The sequence below is a fragment of the Polypterus senegalus genome, chromosome 18 (assembly GCF_016835505.1).
Source record: "Polypterus senegalus isolate Bchr_013 chromosome 18, ASM1683550v1, whole genome shotgun sequence".
Taxonomy (NCBI): Eukaryota; Metazoa; Chordata; class Cladistia; order Polypteriformes; family Polypteridae; genus Polypterus; species Polypterus senegalus.
The window spans coordinates 45,327,168-45,353,431 of NC_053171.1; the positions used below are offsets into that span (position 1 = coordinate 45,327,168).

The 26,264-nt window shown below is 39.0% G+C and overlaps 1 protein-coding gene across 2 annotated transcripts in view; it reads left to right on the forward strand.

Moving 5' to 3' along the window:
• The first annotated feature begins 7,627 nt into the window (after positions 1 to 7,627).
• The window catches only part of LOC120518316 (potassium voltage-gated channel subfamily H member 5), a 407,701-nt gene continuing 389,064 nt past the window's right edge, over positions 7,628 to 26,264 (forward strand). For both annotated transcript variants that reach the window (XM_039741054.1, XM_039741052.1), the window contains exon 1: positions 7,628 to 7,903. In XM_039741054.1, coding sequence (XP_039596988.1) covers positions 7,822 to 7,903 — 82 coding nt within the window. In that variant the 5' untranslated portion in view covers positions 7,628 to 7,821. The remainder of the gene's footprint in view (positions 7,904 to 26,264) is intronic.

Below are 26,264 nucleotides of genomic sequence, written 5' to 3' on the forward strand. Positions count from 1 at the left end.
GGGTTTCCTCCCACAGTCCAAAGACATGCAGGTTAGGTGCACTGGCGGTTCTAAATTGTCCCTAGTGTGGGCTTGGTGTGTGTGTGTGTGTGTGTGCGCCCTGCCCGGGGTTTGTTTCCTGCCTTGTGCCCTTGTTTGCATTTACAGTATATACATATACACAATGTCTACAAAATGTATTCACCCCTTGGAAATTTTCACATTTTATTGTTATACAACATTGAATCATCATTGAGTTAATTATGCCTTTTTAACACAGATCATCAGGAAAAGACTTGAATGTTTGGAATATCAAAGTGAAAACAGATCTCTGGAAAATGATCTAAATTAACTGCAAATATAAAGGACAAGGGGCAGCACGGTGGCACAGTGGGTAATGCTGCTGCCTCGCAGTTAGGAGACCCGGGTTCTCTTCCAGGGTCCTCCCTGTGTGGAGTTTGCATGTTCTCCCCGTGTCTGTGTGGGTTTCCTCCAGGCGCTCCGGTTTCCTCCCACAATCCAAAGACATGCAGGTTAGGTGCATTAGCGATCCTAAATTGTCCCTAGTATGTGGTTGGTGTGTGGGCATGTGTGTGCCCTACGCCCTGTGTTGGCTGGGATTGGCTCCAGCAGACCCCCACGACCCTGTAGTTCGGATATAGCGGGTTGGATGGATGGATGTATTTGCTTGATTTTTTGTAATAGAAAGTCATTTACTATATATATGTCACATAATACCAATATGTTTTGCAAAATCTTGAAGGTACCAAGACTTAAAGCCACAATGGGAAGACCTGCATCTCCTACTTTGTGCCCACTGCTCTGTAAATTCACTCTGCTGAGCCTAAAACCAGCACGTACTGGGAAAGCAGGTTCAGAAAAAAAGGGCCAGATGTCCCTGTGATACTTCAGTTCATTTAAAGAAAATATTTTTATTATCATGAGTTAATGTAGCATCTCTGTTTAGCTTTCAGACCAGACATGGCTTATCACAAGTCTTCCTGGTCAACCCCATGTACACTGAACTACATGTATGCACTGGATGCTGCACCGCCTGGCCATTTCTGTAAGTTTCCCAAGAAGTGATATATTCTAGAACAGGGGCTCTCAAGTTCAGTCCTGTGGTACAACTCTGACTGTAGGTCTTTATTCCAAACAGTTTCATAAATCAATGAATCACTTAACATCTAACTGATTTAATTGTTTAATCAATTGGCACTTTTTCTTCTCTATTTTTACATTTAGAAAAGCAATATATGCATGTGAAATTTACATTTTGAAGAAATTCAGGAATGTATATTTTTTAATGCATAACTTTATTTTACTGTTTTCTTTTAAACTCATATTTTTCTGTATCCAAGATAGCTGTGCTACCTGTCTAAGTTTGGTTGAAATCTAAGTAATTAATGTAAACGTCATTGTTAACGTTTGCAGTGCACTGTTCATGTATAAAAAAGGTGTTGCATTCCTGAGACCACTGTATCTGCAGGCACCTTCTGCTATTAAGTGGGCTCCTGTCCCAGTTGCTGCCTTTTTGTGTCAATTCAGAATTTACAAAATGTATATACATTTGTGTATGTTACACCGAGGAGATTTTTTTAACTTGCTTTAAGATTTTGTTATGTTCCGATTATTTTTTACTAATTTGCATGCAAGTGAATGACACTGAAGGAGCTGTCCCCCTTTACTATTATGTGTTATTTGCACCTGTGCCTGGACTGCTTGTCACACATTGTCAGTGGTTGAATATGATTATGGGGGTAAACTCCTCAGAAAAAGGAGAATGAAATTGTGGTAAAAGAAATTTAAAGCTATGGAGAAACGTACAATTTTTGTAAGTCTGACATATAAATATTATACTATCACATTTTTTCAGAGTGTAAAATACTGTAACAGGAAAAAAGTCATCTAATTAAATACCTATAAGGAAGTCTTGCCTGATGATTTGTGTAACTGGCGGGAATGAAAAACCTGAATCCACAGTAGTATATCTGGACTGAACCTGGGAACCCCTGTGAGGCCCATTTTAAACTGGAAAGTGAAGCATTTAATAGTTCTGTGCAAGTGTGTGCGCTGAGAAAAACCAGTGCCCTGTCTTGACAAGCTAAATCGATAGGCACGTTTGAGAGCATGGCTGGAATTAAAACTTGCAGGCTTTCAGGTTTTGAGTTTGACACACCTGCTTTTAGCTTAGTTGCCGATGAACCTGCAGACGCAGTAATTATGGAGGGCGTGGGAGACTAAACACTTACAAATAGGGAGAACAGAGTTACTATGGTGACGGATAGGTTGATTACTAGATATACCGTCCCACTATAGTAACTTTTATGCATATATCTTTCTCTAAAAATTAGCACCGGTGATATAACATATGGGCATTTGCAAAAGAAATTCAAACCATCACAATAAGAACAAAAAATCTAGTTTAATAATAATAAAAAAACAAAATTTATAAAGCACTAGTAACCATGTTACCTACGAACACGCGAGAAGATTAAATCTTGCAGAACGAAGCGTTGAAGCTAAGAAAGGTAAACCTTATATATTAAAACCACAGTAAACTTTAAGTATAATTTAGAAATCCGAGCAGGCAGCCTTACCTCACCACCTCTTCTTATGACTAACTTAAGAAACGATCTCGAACGTACCACTTCGCTATTGACTCTATCAGCGCTCTTAAACACTTAACGATCAAATGTAACGCACACGTCACTCATTTACAAATCAGTCCATTAAAGCAAACAAACTATAACATGCACTTGTGTTTCATCCGCAGTACATCCTCATAAAGCCAACTAAACGCAGTTTGACATTTGACTTTCCGAAGTTTAATTCGTGATACAGCAGCTCAGAGCATCACTTGAAACTCGTCGATTTTCTAACCCGCGTATCCGTTTCTTCCTGACCTTAAAAACTAAAGGTGCGACTTCTCGTTATTCCCATCTGCTGCAAAACACCAGTAACTTTTTCATCGCAAATACAAAACATATAGGTAATCCAAAGTCACTGGAGCACCCGTGGGTGAGTGGCCGCCCTCTGTATAGCCTCTATACGTTAGTCGCCTGAAGACATTTCATAACAAACACTGCTCACTGATCACCTGGGCGAAGGCATTTGTAAAAGAAAAAAAAAAAAAAAGAAACCTGCACCCTAAAAATGTATTATTGGGGATGTTAAATTATTTTATTTAATTTAAGATAGTTTAACTGAAAATAATTATGTTTGCTGTTAAGTCAAGTTTTACTTCACTTTTTCGAGTTACATTGACTTACAATTTGTTACATGTCACACTAACACATCTAACTAATCTAACATCAAACACTAACTAATTGATGTTGAAACAAAGCAATCGGATTTTCAATAGAAACATATTCCGTCCCAGGGACTGTTGTTATTACTTATTTTATGTTAACTTTACTCAAGATTAATATTTTTTTAATCCTCAAAATATGGTATTCCCATTTTCAAGATACGCAGTTAACTTAATTTGATTTAACTTAAATAATCAAGTTTTATGTACATCACTATCCCATATTTCGATGGACCGGTGCGCTGTCCAGGATTTGTTCCTGTCTTTCTTTCGCCCTGTGCTGTCTGGGATAGGCACTAGCGCCTTAGCGACCCTGGTCTGGATTAAGCTTGTTAGAATACGACACGACTGCCCCCTTTTTGCATAAACTATAATATTTTGCGTAAAGCTGCAGCCCCTTTTGTTGCCAACACATTTCAAGAGATCCCCACACCTTTGTATACCTGGAAAGAAAGTTAAAGACTGACTTTTTTTTCCAAATGTCAAAGGTTTTGTACGGTTGTTGAAGCTACTTTATGATAGTTTTGTTGATACACGCTGCCCACCCTACATCAGAAAAATACCACCTTTTCTTTGTTTCCGGTATAACAATGTAATTAATGTTAAGATTTCATTAAAAATGCAATTAATCAAAATATAACTTGTTTACTCTATGTGGTAATATTTGAACCACTACCTGCTTAACCAACCTTTTTGTGCTCCTGCTCTATGTGTTTATTAGAATGCACCACTGTCCACTATTTTCCTTCATATGTAGTGAAAAGGTTAAGGTAGATTGACTTAAGAAAAATATCTATCCTCAACAATAACAACAAAAAGTTAAATAAAAATATGTAAAATGAGTTTAGTTAAAAGGATTCTGTTACTTCCACTCTGCATTAAGACATTGATTTATATTTTCTGAACACAAACTTAATGCATCAACGTAAAGAATATTTAATTTAAATACTACTTAAACTAACTGCATGGAGCCACTATGTCCATGACTGAATTCAGTTATTTTTTTAACAATTCATTTTCTGAGTGGGTACATCTCAGCTATAACGGAGTTGAATGAAGGACTCAGAAAATACAAATTGGTGTAGATTGAGAGGGGAAAAAAGACAAAATTAAGATTCCTTTCATGGCCAATCCCACATCTGAGAGTTTGTTCCCAAAAATTGCTTAATTAAGTTCCAAATACAGCGCTTAATGTAATCTGCAGTTTAGTTTGTCTTTCTGCACTTGTCACTGTTCTCACTCTACAGGGTCAGAAGTTGTTTAATTTTTTGTTTTCTTGGAACATTAGAAAAATATTATGTGGAACATGTGATTTAAAATTTGTTAATCTCTATTTTTTGGTTAACACTATCATCTCACTGATTTACAGTCCAAGGTTCAATTCTTAGGCCAGATTCTTTCTGTTGCTTGTACGTTTATGGTGTACGTACGCGTGTGTGTGTGTGTTTCCTGGAACACGTCTTAAAGACACGCAAGGTACATTGATCAGTCACACTAAATAGTGTAGGTTTGAATGTGGTCTTTAGTCAACCAGTGTCCACATTTGCTTCTTCTGAAGGCTTGAGATGTGTGCCCACTCCCATCCTGTGATGGAAATCTTTTGAGTACTCTGAAAAGTTATGGTCAGAACATTATTAGATTCAAAGACTACAGACAGACAGCTTGGCAAACTAATTGCAGAAAAATGGAAACTATTAGTTATGACTGACAACCATTTAGGAACCTGATTACAAGCCCCCCTATCTACCAAGCTTTAGAGGGCTTCGGGGAATGCTAAAGCAAAAAAGAATGGTGATACTGGCTTTAAATTTGTGATCACTAAGACTTGCGGCCCTAAATTTTCTCCGCACTCGACAGTCTCGTAGGCACAGTCTGTTACCATTTATCTTATCTGAAACATTGAAGCATATCTGCCCATTTATTTTATTAACTCGTCAATTTAACTATCCATCCATCCATCAATTTTTAAATCCTGTTTTTTAAATGTAGATTGGCAGTGGGTCAAAGACTCTGCAGACAGTAAAAGACATAAGGCAGGGCTCATTCATAAATGTAATGGCATTCAATTGCTAGAAGCACTCAGAGTCAATTCCTTCCAGTTTAGAGTCAGCAACACCATGTCAGAAAATGAAAAACCAGGTGAATACAGGGAGAAAAAGTCTGAAATAGTGTAGGCCATCCTAATTGGGAGTGTTTATAAGAAATGTAGTGATTTATTTCATGAGATAGCCACACATAATAAGCAGGAATAGTTATGTCAAATATTTGAAATTTAAGTGCTTAAAGTTCAAATATTCCCAGTTGTAATAGAAATTTAGTATTGCTCACCCTCCGATAGAGGTCTATAGATGGCTAGATTCCTAAAGATCAAAAATAAAAGCATATTCATAATCACTGACATTGAAATAGGCTAAAGCAATATTCAAAATGCTTATGTTTAAGATTTGTCATCTTTAACTTTCTGGAAGTGGCTTTTAGAGGGCTAAGATCACTGATAAAGAATCAAATATGAAAGAAATATATTAATGATTAGGAACCTCAAAATAGCATAAAGTGACACTCCACATGCTTATATTATCAATTTATTTCAAATTATTGTCAAAAGGAATAAATCTGACCAGTCGTATAATATTGGGGGTAAACCACTGGGGTCAGCTGATGTGTCACACATAACTTCTAGCCCTTCTGGTCATTTTGTCTGAAAAAAATGTATTGGTTTACTCTTAATGCTTTTGGGTCTACAGGATCAAAATTAGGGGGAACACCAAAAATCTCAATGTCTTACATAACTGGACAATAAAATGAGTTGAATGGAATATCACGTGTGGGGGTTTCCTGTAGTGGTGGGTCAGAAGGTGCCAGAAACAAAAAAAAAGATGATTTCAAGGTGTTCATAGGTAATTATTCCCAAGAACATAACATCCAGCCATTCAAATAGTTCCTGGTAGACCCTGTTTATCCTGAAGGCTAGCCTGGCTTCATCAGTTGCAAAGATTTTATCCAATGCACAAGACACTCATACACACACCCACACTCCTTATATTCCACATTTAATTTTATCAATCAACTTAACAAAGCATCTTTAAACTGTGGAAGGCAACCAAATTCCAACAAGGAACGCCAAATAAATATGGAGAGTACATGCATATTACAAATATAAGTCAAATAAGTCAGTACGTTGACTTAGGCTAAGCTGGGACCATAAAGCCTAACTGTGGGAGGCAACTGAATTTAAGTAAAGATGCTTAATCGAATATGAAGGAAACACACAAGTTATAAACAGAAGTCAAATAAGCCATTATGTCGATTTGGGAACAAATAACCCTGAACTATAAAGCCATCCTTTGCACTATGGAGTCCCAAACTGAGAACCATCTTATAAAACTAATTTGGTAAACATTTACATCTTAATAGATAGCCAATGAACGCATTACAGATAAACGGTATTGCACTAAAAAGACCAGAGTGGAATAACTTATCTCTGTTTATCCATGTTTTATTCAAAGTGGCCTTAATGTAATGCCTACTGCCACTGCTGACAGATCCCACTCCAACTCCCCATCTCCTTAAAGATCTCAGCAAGAAATGGGTGTGGACAAGAGCTGGGGACAAAGTGGCAATTAAAAAAGAAATGCGTTTGTAAGGTTTTATTGACTTTCTTTACTTTAAAATTGGTTGCTTCTATATTTGTTGACTAAAACACTGCATTCACATTCTAATAAACGACAATGTTTGTTTTTGCTCCTACAACGGCGAATTGACACCCGTGCCTTATAATGTATTTACGGACAGAAAAAGCGGCACCTTTAAACGTAAACAGCGGGAATACACGAATCCCAGCAAATCGACGTTTGAGAAAAATGCGCAATAAATCTTAAAGGAAGAAAACTCACTCTCGTATTATCAGGTGCCGTGGGCGCGGAAATGGAAAATTCTCTATCTCTCTACAAAGGCATTAGCATCAGTTTAAATGGGCGAAGCGCCAGCAGTTCCGTCGAATCTGTTCTGCAGTCTTTCATTTGCACGCAGTTCTTGTCTGGCCTCCCTTTTGGACTTACTGGTCTGTAAGCACCTGTTTCCCTGGCGTATTAACTGCCACTCACTCAGCGTTTCGTTATTTTAATGAATGGTAATAGAACAGAAGTGCCCAGCTCTGCTCCGCCTCGTTTCTTCACTTTCTGTTTGTAACCGCAGTGGTGCCCTGCCTGCCTATAGCGCACGCTCTCAAGTAACTGCCCGTCTAACTGTCCTCTTAGATTGCGTGTGTACGTGTGCGCGCGTGGTGGGGCTGTGTAGGGAGGGGTGAATTCAGGAGCGCGCAAGCAGGCAGCCCGGGCGCCCGCAGCAGCAGCAGCTAACGCCGCCGTTGCCGCCGCTCGCGGAGCTCCGTGCGCCAGTGCCAGTCTGAGCCTCCACCAGCAACAGAGCAACGTTACCATGAGCTTCACCATCCCACCCGAAGCCATCCACCCCGACTCTGTCACTTTCACGAGCCCCAGCAACTCAGCCTGCGATCCTGACCTGCCCTCTCCATGCACAGGATGCCAGGGGGAAAAAGAGGGCTGGTGGCACCTCAGAATACTTTTTTGGAAAATATCGTCAGGCGTTCAAGTGGTAAGCTCTAAGAATACGTTTTCTGTTGAATGATTTAAGCATGGCACATGGTTACTTCGCGAAACACATGTCTGATGTTTAATTTTGTTATACGAGCAAAAGAATAAATGATAGATCGTGAAACTGGGCTGTTGGACCTCGTGCTAGCTGTTTCGTCGTGTAGTACTAAACAAAATCCCTAATGTCATATTCATGCATTGCTTCGTTGTATTAATCTGAAGTGAAGAGAGATGTTTCAGGTGTGTAGTTGACTCCCGGGGACATGCTAGTTGCGTTCGACTACCCGTTATTCCCGAGGGAATTTACTCCTGCGATTCGCCGTTTCCTTGCTCGTAGTGTCTGCAAGTTAAAACGGTGCGATACTGTGGCATACCCCAGTATGCCGCGTTCTTTGGTGCATTGCACTTCACCGGCAACTATAAGTACTCGGCCACTTCACTAAACTGGGACACGCATCAGCGCCAGTGTGTTTTCTGTCAAATTACATTCTTATGATACAAACGGAATTGCCACTATGCGTGTTGTTTTATGGAATTGGGCGCTGTGCCAAGCACAGAAGTGGCTGAACACGTCCAGGCGTTTTCCCACCTGTGGCTTTAAACGGTTAAAAAAGCCTTTTTTTTAAGCTTTCACCCTGCATGTTGCAGACAACTAGCCTCAGCGCGTGCGTACCCGCATCTACTTGTATTCCCAAAAAAACTCTTCAAAGTACAGAACTGACACCGCTGTTTTAAGCTGATTGATCTCCCTTTTGCGTTTGTTTATATATTTTTCAACAAAATTAGGGTCGGCCAATATGAAGATTAAGATTTAATAAGAACAGGATCAGCTGGATATTGCAGGATACACATCTATAGGCCTATATATTCATTGGTCGCCAATCGATCTACAAGCAGGTTGGACTGCATGCTACCTCTACCTGCTCGCAGGATATCCACGCACACTCAACGCCATTACCTTGTGTAACCTTGTTTCAACGCACTTCTTGCACATGCTTGTTCGGGGTTGGCTTTAGGGGTCACTGATTTTAGGGCGAGTGGGCGTTGACTTTTGAGAGGCGTGTCTTTATTTCTAGTGCCACCTCTTAGATGTAGGGACATGTGATCGTTTTGGGAACATTTTTTAATATATATTAATAGAACGTTTAATATTTGCTGAAAAGTCTTTCTATATTTTCAGAGTTAATGACATTTAATAATCTACAGGAAACGGTCGTTCTGGAAAAAACGTTGTGAGGCAGAAATACAATTGAGTTACAAGAGTTGTAAGGTGTTAATGTCTTTCCATGTACCATTATACGACAGAACAGATGGCACGTGAAATTAACGTCCCTTCCAGGGGTGACTCCTGGTTTACGGTTTCGTCCCCTTGCTGCTTTAAGAGACACCTTTTCCTTGTGATCTCTTTCTGAAAACAGCGGTTCCATAAGATGTAAAAAATAATTAATTTGGTTGTTACCGGTACTTTGTAGCATTAGTTTGTTACATGGCACTAATTGCATAGTTTCTCGAAACCCACATTTTTTAAATACTGGTTATTTAATGGCGTTTTAATGCGTCGTGTGGTTCCTCGTTGAACCATTGCTTGACAAAGGACCATTTCATTCTGGGACGGCTGGCTTTACATACAAAATGGTTTTTTTGGCATTTGAAAAGATTCCTGATATGTGGACAAAACAGTATAGGCTACCTAGCAGGTATACTGACAGATAAAGAAAAACTGACTTATGTTACTGTTTCCAATGAGAGTCCTTTTAAAACGAGGAACCTATTTGGCATTTCACAAATCTGTTATTATTTATTTATGGTTATGTATAGCATCGCCCTGAAGAAACACTCGGGCATCTCAGTTTTAAGAGTGCAGCTGGACTTGCACTTGCTTTTGTATAATGCTTCTAGGAAAATCTTCTTGATAACCTTGGTTAACTATGCTTAAAGGCAATTTTAACAATCAGTAAAGAAAGCAATACACCCAAACATGAAAGAGTCAGCCTATCAACATTATTCCAGCATTATCATTTTATACAGTTTATAGGCTAAGCTTGTGAAGCATGACAAGGGTACGGGCAGACTTCTTTCACCTTTGTACGTATGGCTGCGATGGCTAGAATTAAGCTACCCGCCACACCATAATTGATGAGGTACATTCAAGATGGATAATACTGTGATTCTACCACTAATTTTTTACAAGGTCTCCTGTGTGCCGATCTATTTAAATTCCTGGATTAAATCATTGCTCACACAGAATAGAAAAGTTGAGTTATGAATTTGAAGAGTTGTTGTTCTGCAGAGACAGCCTCGTTATTCTTATACCGAAGAACACTTTGTGCGTGCTGTTTATAGCACCTGGGAGGCGCCTGGATTGGCACTACATGTTCCTGGTCCTGCCAAAGGAGAAAAAAAAAAACTTCGAAAATACTAAAGATAATCTTAAGTGGAGAAAATGTACACACCTCTGAAAGAGTTCTGTATGAGCAGACGAACGCAGATGAATTTATCTATTGACGATCCACGCCCAAAGAATACTTCTTGTAACGTGAGCGCTGCCATATAATAGGATCTTCGAGATCGTCTTTGGTCGCTCGAATGCGCAGTCTGTGTTTTCTCCAGAACAGCAGCCTATTTTAATACACGTCAACGGCGCTCTGTTTTAGTCTACTGAGAATGGTGCTATTATGCAGGAACAGATCTGGACTGCACATTCCGTCAATGGACTGTCTCGGTCAGGGACAACTTAAGTTGCTTTGTCCATTTTGGTTTAGTCAAAGTACGCGTGCCCTTTGCAAGTCTATTGGTAGCCTCCGTCACCCATTGCAAATCCGAACTCACCAAACAGCGAGAAGGACACGCTGCCATCGTATTAATGTTTGCGCCGGGGTTGTCTCTCAAGATAATCTTGGTTTATTAACAACCAAGAAAAATAATCACTACATGGCATGGGTTCATTAAAGAAACCTGGCTGTGTGGGTTTATTGGTAGAATTAATTTTCTTGAAGTAGTTAATAACTTGTCCAGCGTTTTCTGCGGACGGGAAATCAATGTAGGTCGGAGAGGAGTCACCAGATTTTCTCCAGAGGGAGCGCTTTTGCGGGGTTTTAACACATGGTTTACTGGACTCGGTGGGAGTGAATCCGATAATTGAGTGCCGTTTGTTTGGATAATATATGGGGAGGAGGTGATGGGGAAGGGGGGCGCTTGAAATAGAATACTGCTGATGTAAGGAGAAACGTTGCAGGACTTCGTCAGTGATTACCTCTCATTACAATTATGAGAAAAGGAGGCTCTTATTTTCCGTTTTGTTTTTTGACTCATAAGTGTTGTTCGAATTACAAGAAATGCAAGGAAAAACTTCTGCAGGAAAGTTGACGTGAAAGTTAAATTCTTGCATTTTTGCAGTGTATACGGCGCTAGAAGAGCATCGCCTTTTAATGCCATGCGTGATGAAAATTAACTAATAAAATATCTAGACGACAAGGAGTGTTACTGAATGCAAAGAAGTGCATTACTGAAGCCAATACGCCGCAGTCCTACGATGATAGGTGGTTGAGAAATTTAGATCGTTTCGTAGCAAGTGGTATGAAATGTCCCAAAGGTTGTTGTTGACGTTGTATAGATAATAGTAATACTAATACTAGCAAATAGAGTTAACATTTACTCTGCTTCCAAATCGTCATGCACCTTGCCAACGTTCCTTTCTATACTAGTTTCAATATTGCACATATTTATTTGAGTTTAAATGAAGACAAACGCCTTGTTAGCAATTTATATGATACAGAATGATGTGTATGTTTCTAAAATGGGATACAATCAGATTGTATGTAATGGCATTCATGTCAGTAATTTAAGCAATGCAAAAAATAGAGAAACATAGTTAATTGGAAAAAGCAATTTCGGAAAACAGGCTGATGATTTCAGTAACATTTTTCTTATCCGTTAGCTAGCGCGTGCCCGTATACTATGTGTTTTCAGGTCCTTTATTGGTTAAGTGGTCTAGATAAATAATAGTAAATGTTATGGAAATTCATTCCTTCATGCGCGTTTCATAAAATTATACTTGTGTATCAAGCAGTGGCATTCAAAAAGTCTAAAAATTGCTGCCTTCATTAACAGTTTTTCTTTAAATTAATTGCTTGTTTAATGGTGAATAGTTATCCAATAAAAATGACCTGATGCACTAACATTAAATAGTTAGCTTAGTTATGCACGGCTTGTTGGTGGGGTAAGTGGAAGGATCACTTTATTTTTTTGTATGTAACCTTTCATTCCGTTTATGAGCCTGATTCTCGCCTGCAGCATCGGGCGCAGTGATGGCCACGGAAACGTTCACTTGCACACACGCCCACACTTTATTTACAGCCCCCGTCAGCTTCCAGCAACACGGGCATCGCTGGGATGAGGGTGGAAACTGGGATCCCCCAAGCCCCTCCCTATCAAATTATCCAAAACGGTGAAACATACCAACACCACTCTGGGTAGTATCTGTCAATAAATAAAGAAAGCCCTCAAGTTTATTATGTTAGTGTTAATCAAGAGGTTACTACGTAGTACTGTGTAACGGATTAGACACAATTTACAAAGTGCTATTCACTGTTGTTAACGTAAGAATTTTAATTTCATTTTAGGCAGATTTACAATACTGGGCATAAAAAGAGGATGGCAATAAATGGTATTGCTTTAGAAAATATTATAAGGTATATTTTACACTATGGGTGTGTGCGTGGCTAAACCCGCTGATGGGCAGGAGCTCCGTCCAATCCAGCTCGGCGCTCAGCGCTCCCGGTACATTCGCTAGTGTCCTGTATAGAATTTACCTGAATAAAGCAGGTTCAGAAGATGGGTGGAGGAAATTAAACACGTTATACTTGATGATGCAATTTTTATATCTATCGTGCATATCAGTGTAGTAAAGTACTCATTATTCAAGTTATTGTAACTTCCAGGATTGCGAGAGAAACGGAGGAATGGATACAGCTACCTGTCGGCCAGACCTAAATGGGGCGCCCGCGGTGCTGACTGACGAACACACACACGGAGTCGATTTAGATTCACCAATTAATATATAAAATGTGGGAGGAAGACTCGGGCAGATAAAGGGTCGGGTCTATGAAGAAGCGGCACTAATCGAAACAGTCACTGCATTGACTATTAACAAGTAACTAGAGTAGTCTCTTCAGTGACAATGTATTTCAAGGTTTCCAAATCACACTCTTCTTTTCGCTATTTACTATAACCACTATAAGCAATGCATTGGCCGTCGATCTCTCTGTAAGACTATATTATACCGATAACAATCCTTGGAAATTCTAAATCAGGGCACGGTCGTGGTGAAGCTGAGGCCTATACCAGCAGGCATTAGACACAAGCCTGGAACAATAATAATGCCAGTTAAACTATTATCACCTGTCTTGGACCGATACCTACTGGCTCCTGCCGGACAGCCAAGATAGCTACTGGCGATCTTAGAGACGATTTAGGCGAAGCATAGAAATTATTATTATTATAATATAATGATGGCCGAGTGCTTCCCCGAATCAAGAAAAGCCATTTGAGCTGGTTATAGGGCATGTAGTTGGGATGCCCCCAGGGGTGGCACTGGTTAACTCAGAACACTAAGAGGAGTGATTATACTTCATGTCTGGTCCGTGAAGTCAATTCTTACTAGAACCCTTACCACAATCTAACTGAAAGATGGTCATCAGCTTCAGTCTTTGCCTTTTTCTGTTGAGAGAGCGGAGGAGTTGCGGTCTTTTGCGGTCTTAACTCAGCTGATTATGGCGATGGTGTCGAGAATCTTCGTCACATATAGTAGTATATCGCTCTCTTTATGGGAATCGCCTGTGAGGGAGCTGTATCTCAAGGAACCTGCCTGACGTCATTGCATGCTGTTCAGAGAAGTCGAGTGGTACGGAAACCCTTGCAACAAACTGAAAATAATCAAAAAGTTCAACTTACATGTGCTTAATAGTCGCGTATTTTTTGTGATGGAGGTAAACGTGTCTCATGTTACCAACGTTACTTATTTGTTCCCGAAAGTGTATTTTTTATTTAATGGTACTTTACAAACAACCAACAAACAGAAAAAAAGTACCTGAGGGTTTCCAGTCAGTTAATAAGACAATCTTTTACGCATAATGATATCTTTCAAAAGTGAAAACATTTCCGCATTGCAACCATAACGCCGAAATATTTGCGAGAGACGACGATACTTGTATTCTGTGACCAGAGGTAGAAACTGAAGTGAGGTATTTTGTATAAGGAGTCATATTTTAGATGAGAAAGAAGCCTGTACAGAAAACAGGAGAAAAAGCGTCTTAAAACATCAACAATGCCGATCCATGTCTCCACTTTCATCTTATAGTCATGGTGGATCTACCACAGCAGCTTTGGGCACAGTTCGTAGTCACACGCATAATGGGATCATTTAGAGTCCTCAGTTAACCAAACAAAAGTAGTCATCGTCTACATGCCACTCTTCAAGATAAAGGTACCAGAGTGGTTCTTCAAAGCGATGCCATAGGAGGACCATTTTTGTTTCCCAAAAGACCAATTCACATGAAGATTCCAGAAAGATCCCTTTATTTATTTAGATCTGTAACATGTTCCATACAGTCCATAACCATGAATAGATGGTAACAGATTTGTGAAACAACAGTAAGAAAAAGGACTCCTGCTGCACGCACTAGGTTCAGGTTTTCTTAGTGTCCTGCTAGGCAGCCTACCGTACATCAAAGATTTCATATTTTTTCTACATACTAGGAAGTTCCTAAAAGCACAAAGAACCAGCTCCATATGCAGAGAACCATTCCCAGAATGAAATGGGTGTTTTGTCGAGCAATAGTTCAACGAAGAACCACACAACCAAGTAAAGAACCATAAAGTGCCATTAAAGAACCGTTATTTTAAGAATGTGAGGTCTAATATATTTTTGAGAAATATTTACAAACAACTTTTGCTTACCCTTAAAAAATCAGTGCTAATATAAACATGTCAGTAGGCTTCACGTCCTGACACTACTGGATCTGATCTTAGTGGCTTCTGCACTCATATTCATTTTTGGAAGTCGCTTATTCCAATTCTATTCCTATATCTGCAGCATCTGCTCACGACATTAATCGACCATCATCATAAAGCATTATGCAACACAAACCAAATGTTGCTAACGAACTACTATGGCAGCTATTTGAGATTGAGAAAGTAACAACCCTTTCGAGAATATATTTTTAATGTGATTTTAACCTAATTGTCTAGCCATATGATATCATGATGTCGTTATTCTGAAAATAATACTAAGTGAACTTTCAAAAAACAGTTCTAATGGCTCCACAAATATAAATAGCGTTGCTTCTTTAATACAAAATACCAACGCTTGAAGGACAACTATACAACATTCCTCCGGTAGGTGTCGCTGCAGGACACCGTGACTTGATTTATTTTTTTTCTTATTCTAGCGGAGGGTTAAAAGGTTTTAAAATTACAAAATGTTCAGAAAGACGCTTCGCAATTTAGTCGGGCTTGCGCAGTCAGCCACCTTTTATCCTGCAGGATGGAAATGAGCATTTGTGCACATTCTAAGCTAATAACCTGCAGCAGGCACCAAAATGCACAAAAAAGGCAAAGCCTTTTTTTTTTTTTTTACAGCAATAGTTTATTAGGCAAAGAGGGAATAAATAGTCACCCAAATGGAATGCATCATTGTTACATGGCTGCTTATAGTAACAGCTGTTTCTCCTCCGGCTAATTTAAAAATAATGTTATATTACAAATCTTCTTCTCTAACGGTTTATGTTCAGTGCGGAAAACTATAGACAATATTTTTCACTTGACTTAATGCCTCCTCTGGAATCATTTGCTCTTACAGCTTTGTAGCCTTTTCTGTGCTTATGTAATACATGTCGGAGATTGCTTTAGGCAATTTTCAGCCAGTTAAATGGACCTTTGAATTATGGAACATAAACTGGTAAAAGTGTGCAAAAATAAACCCCTTTGTTTTCTGGCTTTGGGATGGAGCTATGGGACGATTGTGGAGAACTTTCTTAATATTCACAGACATTTGATTTTATTTGTAGACATGACTGTATTGTATTAAGTAATTAATATTAATTAAATACTACAATGACTACTCTATTTTTCTGCATGATGCTAGCAGATTCCCCATAGAAAGCTTTCTGTAGATGTCCATTCAGATATTCTCTGTGAACATTTCCCACAGATGTAGCCATCAATATCTTCTTGACTTTCAGTCACAAACAAAAAATATACTAAACTTATGTAAAGTGTTGCAGAATCCAGTTGCTCCCCTACAGTTCATTTTACTCTGTATCTATTGTGAAGAAGAGACTTTGTCCAGTCTGCAGTAGTCCACAGCTGGTATTTCTAAGCCCTATTTTGTCCTTTAAGGAATGACTTTCTTACTGCCACTCTCTCGATCAAACCTGTGGTATAAATTCTCCTCATCACTCTTGATGACCTGTAAACATTTTGGTGATAGGCAAGCAATCTTCAATTAGACAGTCCTATGACTGAACAGCCCTGAAATATGAAATATGAATTCAGTAAATAAAAGGGTGAATAGATACCTAGAGCAGTGTTTCCCAGCATCAGTCCTGTGGCCCCACTGTGGCTGCAGGTTTTTGTTCCAACCAGATTCCTAATCAGTGACAACACCCGATAGCACTGATCTCATTTAATTAGCTGGGATTATCCATCCATTTTCCAACCTGTTGAATCCAAACACAGGGGTCTGCTGGAGCCAATCCCAGACAACACAGGGTGCAAGGCAGGAACCAATCCCAGGCAGGGCACCGACCCACCACAGACACAATTTAGAATCGCCAATGCACCTAACCTGCAGGTCTTTGGACTGTGGGAGGAAACCCACACAGACATGGGGAGAACATACAAACTCCATGGAGGGAGATCCTGGGAAGTGAACCCGGGTCTCCTAACTGTGAGGCAGCAGCGCTACCACTGCGCCACCCTTAGCTGGGATTATTTTTCTTTTATTCTACATTCAGAAAAGCACAGCAGCATGATTTTTACATTTATAAGACATTTAGAAATATCTCTGCCTTTGCTATAGATTTAAATGCGTAACTCTCTTTTGTTGATTTCATTATATTTTACCCTTTCTCTGTGCAGTTTATCCCCTTCAGTGTATCTTATTAATGACAATTAAAAATGAGCAGAACAGACACGCTGACAAACAACACGGAATAATCAAAGGCAGCAAGTACTTTAGCATCAGACCCACTAATTAGTAAATAATGGATTCATTAAACAATTAGAACACCTAGAAAAGTAGAATGAAAATCAAGATGAAAATATTGTTAAAAAGAAAAAAAAATATTATTCCCATATAACTGCTTGGTATGTTTTAATATACATATATATATATATATTTTTTTTTACCAAACTTAGTTTTCTAATTTCTATATTGTTCACAAAACACAGAACCAGGAAAATAACGCATCACTTAATTAGCCCAGTAGTCCAATTAAAAATGGAAGCTGGTCTGAACAAAAACCTGCAGCCACAACAGAGGTTGGGAAACACTGGTGTAGAGAAATGGAGATCACGCTACACTTGCAGTATTCCTCTATGAAATTAAGATTTGTTTGTCTTCTTTCCACAGTAATCTGATTAGAGATCATTACTTTAATAAGGAAAAAGAGCAGACAAGATTATACATTGACCACAGAAAGGCTTCTATTGAGATATTTCATAATTGGCCTGAAAGCGTAGTAGGTATGAACACCTTGGGAACATGATCTGACATGAGATGTACGTTTTATACTCAGACTGAACATACACACAGAATACTTTATGTATCATTTGCATACAACATCCATATATTCATGTGCTTGTTGTTTGGCATTTTACCAGCACAACCAGGCCTTCATCAGAGTATTTCCTCGTCACTGATCTTTTGGTCATGATGACTTCATATTTTAATTCCAAAGACCCTTAAGCAGGTTGCAGTTCAATCTCAAATCAAAGCTTCCATACACAGCACGCTTTTCCCACCTACCCAAGCTCCCGAATTCAGTGGCTGTAGAGATCAGTTCAGTAAATTCAGCTGATCTCAGTGAGTGAATCATTATAATTAATTTGTGTTTTATTTTATACCAGACAAGATTGCCACAGAAGACAGCAGGTTTTCATTCAGGCCATTGTCTTTATTAGAAGCAGGTTCTTTCTGTTAATGAAGCATGCAAATATCAATAAGAGCCTCGTTCCTGCGCTCTCGCTTTGCAAGCTGTAAAATTTCTTTCCATGGGGGTTTCTTTTCTGTAAACTGAAGGCTGTTTCAGTGTAAACTTTCTACTCATTTGAGCCAATTCAGGGTCTACTTTGTCTGTTTTTTTATCTGTTGACCTGCTAACGTTTTTATCCAGCTGTCAGTGTTCTAACTTTACACCCAAGTCATTAAAATGATCAGTTTTCAATGTCTGCGTATGCACAACAGTACTGTTGTTATAAGTTCATGAAATATGTTTTATCTCGAATCAAATTAAAAATGGCCGTTTAACAGAAAGGTACTTATCTTAGAGTAAATTGTCCACTTTGCAGTGGTTAGATGACTCAGATGTATCAGTTTTAAATTTTAGAACATGAGTTAGCAATGTGGTGCCCAAAACATGGCAGCCAATGGGGCTTTGTCTATGAGTAGTGATGAGTGAAACGGGCACATTCTGATTGGCATACAGTTTAGTGAGGTTAGTAATTGTGAGTTTTTTGATGGATTTAAAGTTTTTACTGCTCCCTAAAGCCTCATTCACTCTTCCGAGTTGACTTGTGTTCTTTTCTGCAGCTGCATAAAGCATGTAATCCAAATCCCACTGGTAAAATCAGTTCTATTTACTGTATGCCTTTTGTTCACATTGCTGTCGAAGTATGCAGTATACTATATAAAAATGTGACATGCTGCTTATTTTCCATGTGAAAATACACATAAACAGAGCACTGTGCCCATTACTTGGTTTTTGTCATAGGAACCTCTCAAAACATGGAAAGTCGGCACCAGCACACTCCATCACCCCCACTGTTACGTAGCAACTACCTTATCCTAGTTGAGGATATGCACACCTCTTGGGATTTTTACTTTTATTTTTTTCATTGAAGATCTTTATTTAAATAGTAAATAACATGCACACACATGTGGAATTAAACAACTTTCTTCTTGTGTGAATGGTAGGAATTTTGCTAAGATGGTGAAAAATAATTTGTTTTAGGAACCTTTTTGTGACAGCAAATACCTGTGTATCATTTCACCCATCACTATTTATCAGTATTTTAGGAAGAAATATGTAAAGTCAAAAATAAAGGAATTTAAATGCTTTACAAAATATTTTGTTTATTTCAACAAAGAAGTTAAATAATTTTTTAATAAAATTTCTGACTTGGCACAATGAACAAATCTTTCTTTTTTTTCTAAATGTCTAGCACCAATAATGGGAAAAATTGACTTTTAATTCAGAAATAATTTCAGAGAGAAAACCAGCTCCCCAGAAGCTTAGTTTGTGACATTCAACAGTTCCTTCAATTCTGTGAATTTACTGATTTGCACTTAATGGCCAGATTTGATCAAATGAACAAAAAAGAAAAGCCAAGTGAAGAGCTTCATGTGTAAAGACTCTTTGGAGACCTGGGGCCTCATGTATAACGCCGTGTGTAGAATTCGCGCTATAACATGGCGTAAGCACAAAAGCCGAAATGTGCTTACGCACAGAAAAATCCAGATGCAGGAATCTGTGCGTACTCCAACTTCCACGTTCTTCCTCTACATAAATCCCGATCAGCGTGAAAAGTAACGCTCGTGCACGCGCTTTATGTAACGCCCCAACTCCTCCCAGAATTATGCCTCTTTGAATATGCAAATCAATATAAATCGCCCTTAAGCTCAGCCTTCTGTGAAAAGACAATGGGAAAAGCACGGGGGAAAATATAAGAATTTCAACGAATACCAAGTGGAGGCAAAGGAAAAACATACTATTTGTTTAATTAATCCATGGTATAATCAAAAGGAAGTTGATCGAGTGACATAGCGTGTTGGAGAATCTTGAAAGCTCACGTTCACAAAATCGCACAGGGCCGGAAATAAAAAAGAAGTCACATATCAAAGTCGCCGTGAAAAGGCGAGTTGTAGCCCACTGTCTGAATGTCATATGAAAACTTATTAGGGTACAGAGAAATAAAAAGGCAAACAGTGGGGAAAAAGCACGAAATGTTAACTACAATCTCGAAATTTCCACTTTAATCACGTAGTTTATTTTGTCATTAAAATAGAACATCATAAACTTCATCTTAAAATCGTTTAATTAACCAGTTTCTCAAATCACATCGTAATTAAAGTATAGCACGTTAAATGCTTTGTTTTGTATGTGATCTTCTATGTGCTCTATGTGTGTGAATCACTACGTGCTTCTTAAACTGCTCTCTTCCTCCAACTGGACACAGAATCCATTACATTCGTGATATTACAGCTCTCTGAATAACTAAAATACTGAGATGTATACGTGATATCATTTTCATGATGATAATTAAAGCATATTATTAAACATGGGTTTCACGGTGCAGTGATTGTGTGCGACCTTCGATGAAATTATTTATTGCAGCAGTACTCATGGGCGGCTCTATGTCCAATAGAGAAAGTCCAATGTCAATATGGTATCTTATGCACAGTGGATGGCCACGTCCGTTGCGGACACTGCATAGCTGCTTCGTGCTCATGACACAAGCGTTTAACTTTTGTTGAAATTTGCCGCTGCGTTTTTAGCTGTGTCGTTATTTTCTCTTTCTGTTTTATATTCAATATATATTGGCATGGCCGCCCCTGCAGTCCTTGCTTTTCTTTCTCCAAGTGACCGATCGCCACACAATCAGCTCTGTAATAGACGTTAAGCCATCTGTAAGCTTAGAGCGCCGATTCTTCAAAACGTTTAAGGAACATTGAAATATCTTCGTAGTACATGTTTAATTATTCTGTCCTTCACGCCAGTCCCAGTGAAGAATATAGCCTAGATTATAATGAAGTTAAAGTTTTATCTGTATAATATAATAAACATTATTTTGCTGCATTTCATCTTAAAAATTATATCGTCATCATATGTAAATACGCGCTTTATAAAGTGGCGCAGGTTGTGTAATATTATAACTGTAGTGCAAGTTTACAATGAGGCAATTGTACTTATAAGTACTAACAGTTCTACAAGGAGCACTTGATGGACTGACTGAGTGCATTTAAAGTTCTTGGGATGAAACTGTTTCTGAACCGCGAGGTCCGTACAGGAAAGGCTTTGAAAGTTTTGCCGTGGCTGAGACAGCGTGTTCTTGAAGCTGTATACTGATAATTCTCTTTCCGATCAGCTGCTGAGCTGTGATTCCCCACTCAGATTCAGTGATATAAATACTCCGAGTACTGCAGTGAGAGTAATATGGAAAAAGATGATCCGCTGTGGCAACTCCTAACGGGAGTAGCTGAAAGAAGAAGAAGGTGCAGTTGGAGTAACAACGCTAAAGCAGTTATGGTATTTGGAATACTATGGCTATTCCCTGAACCATTATATTGTTACAAGTTAATTACAAACAGATGCATTACACTAATAAACAATATGCGGTTAGTTTCAGTGTATTTATAAAGCCGCGTCAGGAAAATGAAGAGTAACCACACAGGAACTGTAGCACTTCTTTGACGCTGGGTGCCGCCAGTATGCAAAACCGAGCGGAGAACTTGCGTACGACAAGGCATGAGGTACCATGGAAAAGTGCCTGGCTTTACACCAAGTGTAGGTTTTATACATCGTGATTTGAACGTAGAGAAGTTCTTACACAACATTTCCGTGCGTACGCATCGTTTATACATGAGGCACCTGGGCTCAGGTTGGAAGTACCCTGTCACTTGGTAGCCAACCAGTTCTTAAACCTGTCAAGGTTTTACAGTGCACTTCTGATCGTCACATAGGTTCACTTTACTTGTATTGACACGTGTATTATGAGATATGTAAACAGTTGTTTAAATGTCCTGTAACATCACATGTGCATTCTTCTAGTCACTAAGTACATTTGCCCCTAATTTCCATTTATTTTGGTGTAGTGGCTTCGTGATAAAGTCGTCTGACCTGTCTGATACTCCTTAGGGAGGACAGACTCTAATTCCTGTCAGAGTTCTTGTTGTTGCAAAGTTTACTGATCCTGGGTTTTCTTTTTATTGGCTTTGTTGAACTGTGCTTGCTGGTGTAGGTGGATCATGAAGTAGAAATCTACACGTATAAATAGAAGCCATGTAGTTAAAGGGATACCTGGTCCTTTAAGAGCTTCGGAGTGTGCTAGGACCACTAGAGACCACTAGTCCAGTGTCTTGAGAGCCAAGAAGGACCTTGAGGAGGTGTTCTGATTATTAATGGCTATGGTGATTAACAGAGAGGGAATTCTCAAAACAACAGACACAGATGATTACACTAGACAATAATTATTACAAAAATCAGATAATAAAACAACAAATGAAGCACCTGTAAATAACTGAAAGAGATGTTGCTAGAAGAGAAGACATGCTAGAAGTGAAAGAAATTATAACTGGAAGTGTATTTTTGTCTAAACTAATAAATAATGATTAGACAAAAAAGGTAAGAACTTAGCAGTTAACTGATTAGTTCACAATTAAGAAAAAAAAAAACAAACAAACAAAATCTCTGTTCTAGAAATTACCTTTCAAAGATGGGCAGCCTCAAGCAAAGATGAAGAAGAAGTCAATGCCTCAGGAAAGAAACTGAGGCAAGGAGGACCCTTAAATACAAGAACCTCAGGTGACTGTCCCTATAGTCACACACCTGCCCCCTGCATACTAAATTTTTGTCATGACTTCCCTGGAAACAATTTGATTTCCGGAATGTTTCTATGTTTATTATGTATTTATTAACTTTATCATTATTCTCATGATGGCATTTTTTGCTGTTTTTTGTATAGTGGATGCCATTTTGTGGCTATCTTAACATGGCTATGGCCATGTTGTTTTATAGTACTTGATGTCAGCACACTACACATACAGGATGGTGGAGTGCAGTAGCTTGTGATTCTACTGTTAGAGCTAATGAGGGCTGAGGAATTCAAGTTTGTGGTAGAAGTTTTACACAGTTAATTTTAAATATGATTTTTCTGTTTACAGTCCGATGTTGACTTTTGGGTTAGGCATTCTTTTGGATTCAGATGCGGAGACTGGGAAGTTCACTGAAGAACTCTGAACTGATTGTTATTTTCATGAAACCAGTTTGAGATGACTTTTGCTTTGTGACATGATGCATTATCATGCTGAAAGTAGCCATTAGAAGATAGGTAAACTGATGTTCATAGTCAGCAACAATACTCAAATAGGCCATGGCATGCAATTGATGATTAACTGGTGATATTGGGCCCAAGGCCAAAAACAAAACATTCCCCATACTATTACACTGCCACCACCAGCCTAGACTATTGACACAAGGCAGGTTGAGTGCATGGATTCAAGCTGTTGGCACCTAATTCTGATCCTACCATCTGTGTGCCTCGCTACATTTTCTCAGTCTTAAAACTTTCCAGCTTTCGTGAGTCTGTGTCCACTGCAGTCTCAGCTTTCTGTTCTTGGCTGACAGGAATGGAACCCGATGTGGTCTTCTGCTGCCCATTTACCTCAAACCCTGATGTGTTGCACATTCTGAGGCACTTTTCTACTCACCACAGTTGTATAGAGTGGTTATGTCAGTTACTGTAGCCTTTCTGTCATCTTGAACCAGGTGTCATTCTCTTTTGACCTGTTTCATCAACACCACGTTTCCATCTGCAGAACTTATGCTCACTGAATGTTTTTTGTTTTTCGCACCATCCTGAGTAAACTCTAGAGACTGTTGTGTGAAAAATCCCAAAAGATCAGCAGTTACAGAAAAACTCAGACCAATTCATCTAGCTCCAACAATCATGACATGATTGAAAACACTGAGACCACATGTTTCCTCATTCTGGTGTTTGATGAGAACATCAACTAATGTTCCTGACCCACATCTGCATACTGTTATGTGTTGTGCTCCTGCCACATCCATCCATCCATTAACCAACCCGGCTATATTCTAACTACAGGGTCACGGGGGTCTGCTGGAGTCAATTCCAGCCAACACAGGGTGCAAGGCAGGAAACAAATCCCAGGCAGGTTGCCAGCCCACCGCAGAGCACACACACACACACCAAGCACACACTAGGAACAATTTAGTGGAAACCCACACAGACACAGGGAGGACATACAAACTCCACGTAGGGAGGACCTGGGAAGCAAACTCGGGTCTTCTAACTTCAAAGCAGCAGCGTTACCCACTGCGCCACTATGTCGAATGATTGGTTAATTAGCTAATTGCATGCATACATGTACAGGTGTTCCTAATAATTTGCTCAATGAGTGTAAGCTTTTGTTTTGTGGGTGGGACCTTCAAAAGGTGGGGCCATCTTTGTATCATTGCTGAGGCACCGCCCTCGGCCTTTCCGTTTTGGCTGAGGAGTTAAATCTCTGAGTATCATTGGTGTTTGTGAATATCAGATCTTTGTCTTGTAAGTACTATTTTCAGATTTTCTGGTTTATTGTTGGTTTTTCTTTTGGTCTTGATTACTGATCCTTGGTTTTGAGATTTAGTCTTGACAGCCTTAGGGTTGCCTTTTTGAGGTAGACCCATTTTGCCTTATTTTGCTTTTTATTTGCTTTTCCTTCTCTTTTGCTAATTTAAATAAATTCTTTGAAATTAAGGAATATCATTTTGCCTGTTCATTTCAACCCAGAGGTTTTATGATTAGGAGTCACAAACTTAGTAAAATGTGGTTATAAAGCCTCCAAAATAAGCCATAAATGCAGGCTTGGACCTTTACTGGTCTGTTTAGAAGAGGCTCACCTCAAGACAGCCTGACCACCCAGCTCTTCTGGCTGCCATCAGCCTAACTAGGTCCAAAAAGGGGAAACTGCTTAAATATTTTCTAAATACACAAAAATATCAAAAATGCCTTTAGAAGGACAAGACCAAAGCGGAACCTTTGAAAATAAACATATTAATTTGAAAATTACAAAAAAGGCTTGAAATGGCAAAAAGACAAAACAAGGGCAAATAGAATTACCACAAAAGGCAATCCAAAGCAAACAAGTCCAATCCACAATTCAGTAATCAATAATCCCAAAAACAGAAGCAAGAAATGCAGAAATCAGAACGCAATACCAAAATACTCCAATAACAATCAATGAACTACTAAAGGATCTGCTTCCTGGCCTCAAATGTATAGGCTAAGGGCAGTCCTTCAGCCGTGATGTCAAGGTGTCCGGACCAATCCGCACCCTACAGGGTGTATTGCAAACAGTAAATAAATAAAAATAATAAGTAGCTAAAATACAGAAATACAATAAACATTTTAGAAATATTTTACAATACAGAAAGAAGACATAGAAAAGGCAAGTAAATATTAGTCATTGAACAAAATCTGACTGAAGCATATCAAGACATTTATGGTTAACCCTCACTTGAACAGGCATTTTTGTATATTTATTTATTTGAGTATTTTTGACCTTTTGAAAGTTTGGCTGCCTGTTCTTGAATGGTGGAGAATTAATTTTTGTCATTGGTTGTAGTAGCTATTTGAGTTATTTGAATTACAGTAGACCCCCGCAAAGTCTTGGTTCAGAGTTTGTGGCCTTAGTCATTTGCAGATTTTTCCTTAGAACCTATCTAATAATTGTTAGCGGAAACTACAAATGTCCTCCACAATTTTTATGGCTTTTTTCTTGGCAATACTGTACTGTAGAGAGAACAGGAAGCAACTGTAGAGGAAAATGTGGCTTGGAATGGTGAACGTAGCCAATAGAATTTGAAACTGCAACTCCCAGCAGTCCCTGCAGTGGCTCTGATTGGTCTTCTGCTGAGGGTGCTAGGGTTGTTGGGGTCAAAGGATGTAAGCGGTTTTTAAAAAGGGGGCGGTTGACCAAAAAAACAAAAAGGTTCTTGGAATTTGTGTTTCAAGTTCCTGTCTGTTTGCCTTCTGTTGGGTTACCTGTACTTATTTGTTTCTGCCTGGATTGTTTCGTGGTTGGCGTCTGGATTGTCTGCCGCTGCCTGTGTACATTAGGACTGTAAGTGGATTCATGGCCATCCTGCAAAGAAAGGAGTGTTCCTGAACCCGTCCACCCGTCTTCACCATTTCAGGAACTAGCGGTAGGACTATCTTTACATTCCCAATCAATGTGCGAATCTCTGGACTGTCTATTTTCATCATTACATTTCATCCGTTGCCATTTTTCATGAAAGTTTTTCATGATATACTGTGTGTGCTTTGTTTGTGCTTTGTTGTATTTAATGCGTAATCGCCGT